This window comes from Dermacentor silvarum, chromosome 7, assembly GCF_013339745.2.
Source record: "Dermacentor silvarum isolate Dsil-2018 chromosome 7, BIME_Dsil_1.4, whole genome shotgun sequence".
In the NCBI taxonomy this organism is placed as follows: Eukaryota; Metazoa; Arthropoda; class Arachnida; order Ixodida; family Ixodidae; genus Dermacentor; species Dermacentor silvarum.
The window spans coordinates 93,715,004-93,725,722 of record NC_051160.1 but is presented as its reverse complement, the minus strand read 5'-3'; the positions used below and the strand labels follow the sequence as shown (position 1 = coordinate 93,725,722).

Sequence of the window (10,719 nt, the reverse complement as noted above, 5' to 3'; positions counted from 1 at the left end):
TCTTCCTGTGTGGCAGGTGTTCGGAGGATTTGTCGGAAAAAATAATACTATCTTGTCCAAAAGCGCTAGAAACTCAGGCTAGAAACTCAGTGCTTGGGAACTGGTGAAAAGAAACATCGGGTGTTTTCTGTGAACGGGACTTGCAATACGGAACACAGCAATACACCATCACACAGCTGTTATACACCGATGTGTAATGAACGGTGCCAAGTCTTGGCTGTGGCCGCGCGTACTAAAGGCTGTACGACCGCCTTCAGGAGCCCACAAATTACTGCATACTGAATAACACTGACAGAGCACCGAATAAAATGCGCGGGAAAACGATCGTGCGAGCGCGAAGGCAAGCCATGCACGCGGAGCAGGGGAGGAAGGGTCAGGGCCGCAGCGCCCCTACCGCCGACGGGTTGCGAAACGTGCTGAGAAACTCTCCCATTGTTTCCCCGACGGGTGAGAAGGCCGTAAGTAGCGAGCGCGTGCGCCAGTCGAGCCCGTCCGTGGTTATGATTAGGAATCTAACCAACGAGAAATGACGTATGGCGAAAGCAAAGAATAACTGCGTCACTAGAGGTCCGGGAAGAAAAAAGAAACAAAACTCCACTACTCATGTCAGCCACGCTGATACACGCCGAGGTGTATAAAAGGCAAACTTTAACATTGGGTGTTCAGGAAGATTCAGGAAGGACTGAAATTACTCGTATGCAGTAAGTAGAGTTTTAAAGGAACGCTATGGCACATCTTGTCTTGCCGGTAGTTCTGCTTTTAACTGGGCTGCTCGATGCTGCGATGTCTGATATTGTCGTAAGGAAGCCTGACGATCGGTACAACATTAAAACGGTAAGCAATTGAAATTGGTTAACGTAGGAGTTTGTACATTTCTCAACACCCCAGCGCCAATGTGTTGTTATTGGTTGTGAGGGCTATACCAAGGCGCTGTCTGCCGCAAGCACCGGAGTGACCAGTTAAGTTGGATGAAGTGTGGAGCGTCTGGTTCTGCGGTGCCGGGCACGCTACGTTTTCCAGCGTGTGGCGCACAATTTCAGTCGCTTAGCAAAATCTTTTTACCTTCTTCTCTGAGTTAACCCAGTTTTTGTTGTGTATGTGGCCATATTATTTGGCGGCTCACGAACATCATGCAGAATAAAATCTGTGCCGCTAAGACCAGTGCTTATGTAGTATTTCGCATGTGCCGCCGGCTACGTGACTCTGGGGCCACTGGTATTGTACCGCTCTTCAATGAGTCTCTTTGATGCCGACTAAGATGAGTGGGTATCACAACATCAGCAAATACCTACGCATCGACAAGTAGAGTTGAGGATGCTTCAATTTTTTTACGGTGAAATTAATTTAGTAGGATTTGATTGTTCTGTATGCTATATCAGAAAACCTTGTGTTCTTTTCGGCCGTTTTACCCTAAATTGCTCTGTATACAGCCTACACTGACAGCTATGCCCGGCGGGAATAGAGACGCGGGAGCTTTACCGAAACCTGAGCACTCGTTATAACCCGGTGGCTTGCCTTTAAAACAAACATATACATTCCAAAATCATGCGACATGGCCTTTGACAGAGATACATTCAGATGCGAAAAGGATGAATATATTTAGTATCACCGGCGAAATTCAGAACACGAAAATGTCAGAAGACGCTAGCTGTGGTACTTCTGCAGACCTCGTTCTGTGTCATTATTTACGTTTCGCCAACATTTCTCACGCTAATATCACGTATTCATCGCATCTAATGCACCTATAGCCTAGCTTTCTACCCTAGAAGAATGATTCCCGCAAATGTCATGCGTGGCAAGTAGTGTGCTTGGCATCACAACATTTTGGGTAAGTCTTCAGTGCTTAGCTGGCTTAAACGCCCATGGTAATCCTTCCTACGATGCATAGAAGATCATTGCTGGTATGGTGTTGCACTGACCATCAGCACACATCAGCTGCTCCGTCGGTAATGTCCGGGCACCATATTTGCCTATTTCTTATTTGATACGCGGCTTCATACCTGCTTAGCGTTGGGATGTAAGCATCTGCCGCCTTCCTATTTAACTGTGAGCCGCAAAGTGATTAGTCCGAAAATATATTGGTGAAATATTTGTTCAGACCTACACAGCGTGTTCATGTAGCCTTCAACAAGAGTGTCTCGTACGTTTCTTGAAGAAAAGCTGTGGACAGTGGTGGGAAAGCCGGCGATGGTGGTATTTCCCCCAAAAGATTGTCGCAGTTTCACCCGAAAGGCGAAGCATCAATTGCGATAGCAAATTGGTAGAGAGCTATACGTAGTAAGGATAGTAGTTTTTATCAGCTGTATAAACTTGGACATGCAGCAGCACCAGCAACGCGCAGAACTGTTGTCGACGCCGTCGGCGTTTTGCCCGTGTTCGCACTGAGCGCGCGCGGCGTTTTTTATAAATACGCATTTGGTGCCGCAGCTAAACGTCGCCTCCCCTCCCTCTCTCCCTCCCGTCCCCCCACAGCCTTTTGCGCGAAGGAAAAAGTCGCGTTTGCTCTCTATATATGGAAAGGAGGAAAGAGACGCTTAATTCTGCAGCCCTTCAGCTTCAACATTTCCCTTTCCCTCAAGAACCACTTATCATCATCCCTTCAGGGAGCACGGCGCAGAACGCGCGTTTGTTCTCCGCCGTGCGTTCGCTCCCTGTGAACGCGCGTCCCTCGCACCCTTTCACTCGCACATACAGCGTCCGGAGCGCAGCGATGAATTCATCGCCATTGACGTCAAACGGAATCTCACGGCGACTGCGACGGCGACGCCGACGGCAGAAATCCGCTTTGGTGTGTCCATATAATTGCTATCGCAATAAAAAATTTGGAGGACGCTTAAGCTTCGCCTTCAAGAGATCCAAAGATCCTTGACTGTTTCTCACACTTCCCGGCAACTGCAGCTTATATAACCAAAGTGTTGCCTGGAAATGCTGGTGGTGAACGCTATGCACGAAGGCACGCTTTCTGGTAGAAACGCGGCCTCTTTCGTGGGCCAGCCTTCTTTTATTGTTTGCACCTTTATTATTTCAGCCTGAGAAGATTTAGCATAAAAGGCATGCGCTGTTGGTGTTTTGTTTCATGACAATTGTTCGTGGGCTGTCACTCTCAAAATTCCGAGGAATAGCTTTGTAAGAATGCAACACAAACTGTGACCAACTTTAGTGGTAAAATATATGTGGAGGGCCTGCGTGGTTGGGGATGATTTTCTCGGCCGCGGGTGGCAATGCCGACGCCAACGCCGGATTTTCTGTGACACGGGGCCTTAACGCTATTGCGTTAAAATGGCTGCGGCTTAGCTCGGCTAGGCCCGGTTACGCAAGCGAAAGCTCCGTCGTTTCGTCAGTTTCCGAAGCTGTCGTCGAAGCCGAAGGCGAGGCGTCCATCGCCGCCTCTAAATCTCTTGCTGCATCATTTTCCCCACGCTTAGCTCGCTGAAGTTCACTGGTCTTCACTCGTTTCAGCCTGCCGTTTTGCCCGCTTGTACTCGCGTTTCCGCTTTAACTCATTAGCAAGCCGAACGATATCTGCAGGATGGTCTCACGCCGCTTGTCGCTTCCGCCACTGGGACCGCGCAGACAACTTCGACACCATAGAGGAATAAACATACTAGGAGGGAGCGTCACGCGATTCCGCTAGCCTCGGCAAGGCAACCTCGTCTGGACCCGCCCCTCCCTCTCTCGGGAGCCCTGTGCGCAGTGCCTTTTGAGTTGGAATAAGCCCACAAGGTTGCCGGAGCATTCGTGATTGTTTCGTACGTGGTAACTTTTATTGGCGCCTGCCGGCACAGGCTTGGAGGCCCGTATAAGGGTGGTGGTTTTCTGCTACTGCACACGTCATTCATTGCTTGAAATGCGACGCCTTGAAACGTGGAGCAAGACTGAGGCGCCTGACTCATGAAGACAGAAAATTTTCAAAGCGTCGCTTGCGCTTACCACCGCGGTTAGTGGAGTTGCCAGCGCTCGCAGCTCGAAGCCCGTCCACAACGCCCGAGTGTGGTCTATTTTTTTCCCACGTACTCCTTATTAAGTTTCGTCAAATCAGTAGTTGTTCACTTTCACGTGCGGTGCGTATTATCTTGCTTATTTTTGTCCTGCTGTCTAGCACCTATGAAGAAACGAGATGTTTCAGGGACACTTTTTTGTCGCATTTTCTCCTAAAAAAAGGTTCTGGTGTGCGTCTTTTATTTTGAAAGAAATAAATGACATGAGCCTGCATTCTAAACGGTGAAGTCGTCGCCGTTTATTGAGATTTACGTGCGCTATTTTCTAAGATTGTGCGGTGCGACGACGCTGTTGAGACGCGCCTCGGGGATCCATTTTCGTTATATGACAAAGCAAATGGACGGATTTGTGCAATATCTAGAGTTCATTCTGCTGCTTTCGAATGCGAGTATACCACCACAGCACAATTATGTCCTATATTCAAACACTGCCAGAGGGACCATTCTTCCTATACTAGTGGGAAACGGCACGAATACTGAATACTTAGCGGCAGGGAGAAAATGTCAGCCTTCATTTGCAGTTGTGGATTCATTGTGTTGCTGGTGTACTTGTATTATGGAAAGCACATCTTTATGACCACAGTAATTGTTTCAATCGTTATTCAATGTTTATTGCACCTGTAGAAGCCTGAAGATTTCACACAAATACAGAAGGAAGCCACATTTATAATTAAAATGAAGTACAATTGCAAAGATATACACAAAAGAAAATTATAATAAGCAAGTATGAAAACATATTGTGTCACTGCTCTTTGGTATCAGTATTAGCATAATTGTATGCCACAAGACATTTGTATAATAATGTTATTCAAAGTAAACTATGTCACACGTACTATGGAATACCTTTAATAAAACTGGTCAGTGGGATTATCTATCCTTGAATCTTGATTATCCTTGATTATCTATTCTTGAAGTTTTGCTTACAATGCCTTGTATGCAACGCCTTCACTACAGTGCTATAGTTGCATTATATTTATGTCTGCGCTCTACTCATAAATAGTGAGAGGCTTCGGTGATTGTGCTTGTCAGAAAAATAAGCAATACATATGCAGAAATCTAAAAAAAGAGTGGTAGTTCTCAAAGTGAAAGTTAGAAAGAATTGATGTGAGGTCATACCAACAAACTAAGTATGTCAACTTTAACATACAATGCATTTTGCTGCAAATACAATATATAAAAAAGCTTATGTTGTATCACAACATAGAAAAATATTAGCACTCTCCAAGCTGTGCCAACACACAGCAAAATTAATAGGTGGCGGCTCTATTACACTGTGAACCTCAAATAAATGCATATTTCACTGTATTTAAAACACTCATTGAGTGGTATACACCTAATGTTCGTGTTTACAGTGAATCTGGCATCATAAAAGGCTATTACAAAGCAAGTGAACAAAGTGAACACATTAAATTATTTTGGAAATAGTAAAGTCAACGGTATTCCATGTGACAGAGGCAAATTTCCATAAAGGTCAGGTAAAAGACATACAGGATCCAACTTTCAAAAATACATTGTCATCCTCAAAAGTATACTTAGGTCACGCATAATGCATTCAGAGCATTCACGGCATATTCATGTCATCACGCAGTTTGCTCTAGTGAAAGGTAGGTCAGTTAACCTACCGTGATTGTCCATACTATTTAGCTTGGTTCGGAGCAGAACAATTGTTTAAGCAGAATTCGCATGCAGGTGATTCAAGCTGCAGCATTGAGCAAGACAACAAACATGTACTTGCGCAATTTACAATAAGGTATCACAGTTTCCCTCTATAAAAGTTTGACGTCTGCATACAACGCTCTTGAACGATATATGTGCTTTACAACATCACTCAAAAAACAAATGCCTTAACATAGAACCTGGTGGGACAGCCGAAGTTTATGGATAGAGGAAATAATTGTGTGGGTCATCATGAACATAATTCACCTAGAAGAAAACTTGTGTAGCAGTTTTTCCTGTACTGCGAGTCGCCGACACCCAAGCTCAGACTCCCTGCCTGGGTCGGCAAAGGAGCCATAATCTTGTAAGCTTGCTTCCGCGAGTGGTTCACTGGCTGCAGGGCTTCTCCGAGGGGCAGTGAAGTTAATTACATCGATGGAGGATGGTTTTTCAGAGGAACGTACAAAGAGAATTTCGATGTGTTCTAATAGAAAGCAATTTCTGCCATCAATGTCATTGACCTCATTGCGAGCTATCAGACGCTTCAATGCTGCTGCAAACTGCATTGCTGTTGGGTTGTCATTGCAGCCCCCAAATGATCTTATTGCAGCAAAAAAAAAATAACTCAAGTTGGTCCTGACTGAGCTTAGAAGTCAGAAGATATGCCAATAGGCCATTTTCTGTAAGCAAGTGGTTGTATAGACGGTTGTCTAAGCACACCACAAAGCCAATGAAGCCCGTTTTTTGGTTGGTCCCTGTCATTAGTTTACCAGCTGCAGACTCCCTAAGTGAGCAAAAGTAGGCCTTCAGTTCTTTGACATATGCAGTGACAGGAGCCACATTTTCAAGATACAGCGGTGTTTTCTATTCTTCTTGCCTTGGATGTCTTGAATTTAAAATGTCAAATGTGTTGTTGAGTTTTCCGATAAACTCTTCTGTTGGCAAGGAATCTCAAACTTTTATAATTTTTCGAGCTCTGCAATGATTAAGAGCATCTGCTACCGATTTACTAAACGTTTGAGCCAACAATCAGACTTTCATGGGCTGGTATTTCCAATTAGTATGTGCCTGTGTAAGTTTGTTTGCCAAATGTAGCCCCTCTTTGTACTGGATTTCATTTATTTATTTATTTATTTATTTATTTATTTATTTATTTATTTATTTATTTATTTATTTATTTATTTATTTATTTATTTCATGCAGCTCATCAATGTGTTTCCACAACATGAACTGTTTTTTATACCACAATAGCCTTTTTATCAAAGAGGGTGTGCCGGAGTAGCTTCAACATGTGACAGGGAATCAACATGGCAAAGAGAGGCTTTTTTTGTCCCTGGATGCGGAAAAGAAGCACCCAGCTCAGTCAGGTCCATCTTGCAGCCAAGGCTGCGCAGCTATGACAAATTCGCTGCAGCGCAATCGCAGGTCAAACTCACAATGTGTGCACCTTTTTCGTGAGCGAAGCTAGCAGCTTGCAGCACTAAATCTGCCCTTTGCATTGCGCTGTGGCGCCAGCTTTGCGGTCTCCGCGAGAAACAATATGTACGGCGTCGGGGCCCCGCGGGACACAGAGGCACGCTGCAAGAAGCGGGCTGAAATGGGTTTGGGCATTTGTCAGTCGTTGTAATTTTTGTTTTGTGTGAGTGACCGCTTGTTGGACAGGATGCCTAGGCCGGCAATGACTCTGGTGCGAGTTACAACCGCAAGTCGTCGGAATATGATGACAGGATTTCGTGCAGCTACGTCGACAAAACCAGTCACCGTGCGATGTGCCTCTGAACGAATACATCGCACCGTAACGCGATTGGCACAACGCCTACGCTTGTATTCCTGTTATTTATATTTATTCGTACCAAATATGAGTCAAAACATGCTTCAGAAGTTGAAATGCACGAAATTGAACACTCGCCAGCCGCCCACACCAAGTTTAAACTGGGATCGATTCCGCTCAGCGGAGCGAGCCGTATCCTATATAGCAGCCGAGTTCATGCATTTGCCATTGTTTGACCTGCACTGAACATACGTAAATGGGATGATAAAAACTGCTTTTATAGCTGAGTCTTGACTACAGTGGCCATAGCGCTTTGAAGGGGCGACACTACGCTCAGACTATTTATGCAACGCAAGAACGGCGCATTTGTTTACATCGGCACGCGAAAGGACACCGCTCGCTATTCGCTTCAAGTACAGTAGAAACAGTGCACCACTCACACGACAAATTGAGGGAATGTTCAAAGCATATATGAATACTTATCATGCACAACTCACAAGCGATCACACTGAGACGAGAAGGCATGAACAATGCAGTATCGAAAGGGCCATCACTCGTTGCCTGTTTAGCCTAACAGGCAAACTGTGTTTTCGATCACTACTAAGTCGGGCAGCATAAAAATACAGGCAGATCTACCACTCTGCTTGGTTACACTTCGTTCATGGAAGCGCCGGCGACTGCGACCGACAGCCTTCGTTCAAGAACGGTGCCTGTAGCGCGGTATTAGCACTGCGCCGTGTCACCGCTTCCCACTCTCTGTGTGTGCATCGTACATACTAAGAGTGGTTCACTTCAAGTCGGTAATGTCAGGACCGAACTATATAAGCAGTTTTCTTTGTCGTACTTGCTTATCCTATATTTCAGGTCCGCCGGTAACGGACGAACTCGTAGGCTGTGTTAGGCCTAATGAAGCTGCCTGAACGAGATCGACACCGCCTCAAACTTGATGTGGAGGGCTGTAAAGGGCTAGACATCGTGCATATCAGTGTCAGAAGCACGTTTCGACTCAATTTGAGCATCAATATATACATACACGAGCGCATTTGCGGCGATATTCACGTTGTCGCAGCGATGTTCTTACTCGGCGGCCGCTCGCACGGCAATCAGAACACTGATTTTGTCGGCGTCGTCGGCACGAACGCTTATCACAATACGATCACTCGCTGTCGTCGGTCGCTTCTTCGTCATATTTGTATGACAGTGTAGGTCTCCCACTGGCAGAGTATGACAACTACAGCCGGCCGAGCGTTGGCGCCGTCCGCTTCTGACCGACATCAGTGTCGTGTCGGCATATATTGGGATGTACTGGACGTTAACCGAATATCGCTGTGAACAGCTGAAGTTTCTACCGAAACACATCGCAGATACCGCGTCGTCGACCGGCACAGCGCTGACAATAAAGAGTTCGCGTCCTCACGACTATGCTGCATAGGCGTGCGTCGTCCGCTGCACGTACCACCGACGCCGTACAAAACGTTTTCGGCGCTCGCCGCTAGGGTACAGCGCATGCGCACTCGGGACATGCAAAAGGCGGATTGCGCCTATGCTCGCCACCAAGGCCATCCACTAGAAAGTGGCCAATCGGCAGATCCCATTTGCCATTGATTGCAACAAGCTATAAAACAAATGCATCTTTGGCAAATGGAAAGCTGTCATCATTGACATCAATGCCCATGTCAACATATCCATGGAACCTTTTTCCATGCCGCTCCACATATCTCCGAATGGCGATCTCACCCACAACAAGATTGCATAATGTGGAGTGGCAGTGCTTTGCTTTCATAGCCAGTGCAGTCATTGTCTCTGTTCAAAAGCGGGCAGCCCCATCAATGGATTGATACCTTTTACACAGTGTCTTTGGTTGCGGGAGGCATGTGTTCACAACAGCTCGTACATATTGGTATGCTCTAGGGGAATAAAAATTCAAATTCAGTGCAAATGCCCTGAGCTTTGGCAAGTTAGCGGGTGACACTGCTGCACCAGACTTACATGGCAGTTGACGCACGCGCAAGTCTTTTTTTGCCCGACCAAGACTCTGCAAAGTGGCGACATCCTCATTTCCTAGAATGCGAATGTCAGATAAATCTTCTGTGACATCTTGGAGATGAGCCACCTTTCGCCAAAGGCGGTGATGGAATTGCTGTAGAGCCTTCATCTTTTTCTTGGTCACAGTTTGTTAATTGTGAGTAACGCCATACTTCATGCCTCAAAAAGGCCTTTTCAGGCGTGTCTTCGGCTGGCTGTGGCTGCAAAATATCACGCACTGTAACAGGTGCATGAGCAACCAACATGACACAAATCACGTACGCAGAACAAAGTGCTTCATTGTTGAAGCATACACTCTTGTGGCAACAGTGTCGACTGCGCTAGCTTAACTACGGGCCGTCATGGCCCTAAATATGTTCCGAGTCTCCGGCTTGCCAGTCCATCCTTGGGCACAAGACAGGACGAATTTTTTCCCGTGGGAAAACAGTCGCTTCGGACCCGGCCTGTACGTTCGCTTAGTCGCCTGTACATTTTTGCGATGGCGAAAGGCATCATTGGTTCCCAGGAGACGTCCCCAAACGCAACGAATTGTCGGAAGGACGGCTTGGTTGATTTCACACGATTTTGCAGGCCGAAAGGTTTCCTAGTTTCCCTGAAACCTTGAAACGCAACCAGTCGTCCTTGTGGTGGTACTCCCGGGTTGTTGGGCGCAATGCTGGTTAACCGACGCCTTCGTTCGCAACAGCCTTGGCGCCTCTCTGCTAATTAAACGGCGAGACTCAACTGCTTCACACACTGGAATTCCTCCACTAACCTCGGCGCGCGTTTGCCACGCCGACTTTGTGCCCATATTCCGAAACCCCCGCAGCAGACGAGACCGAAGCCACCGAAGGGAGCCGAGTAAAAACTACCGCTTGCCTATCGCGTGAGGGCCTACTTCCCATCATCCTACTCCTCTACATTTTTTATGACTAGTCTTCAAGATTGTCACGTGACGCTCCCTCCTAGTTTTTTTCCTTCCTCCATGTTCGGCACAGATGGACCAGCGTCCTCGCTCCCTGCTTTCATCGCATAACGAATGAAGCACTAGCCCGGCTATTCTGAGCAACTGCGAGGCGGCAGAGAGAGCGGCGCAGCTGCGGCGAGTCACGTGGCATCATTTTCTTCACTTCAAGGTCAAACATCGAGGCGCGGTAAAACACTCGCTCGAGTGGGCCAGTGAAGGTTTCGCTTTAAAGGCCTTGAGTGATACAGAGGGCGAAGCGTGATGCAGAGGGCGCTTTTAGTATCGCGGACGTCAAGAAACGA

The 10,719-nt window shown here is 46.7% G+C and overlaps 1 protein-coding gene across 1 annotated transcript in view; it reads left to right on the top strand.

Moving 5' to 3' along the window:
• Window positions 1-685: 685 nt before the first annotated feature.
• The window catches only part of LOC125946874 (uncharacterized), a 98,129-nt gene continuing 88,095 nt past the window's right edge, over window positions 686-10,719 (top strand). The window contains exon 1 of the mRNA XM_049670995.1: window positions 686-834. Within this exon, the coding sequence (XP_049526952.1) occupies window positions 727-834 (108 nt within the window). The 5' untranslated portion in view covers window positions 686-726. The remainder of the gene's footprint in view (window positions 835-10,719) is intronic.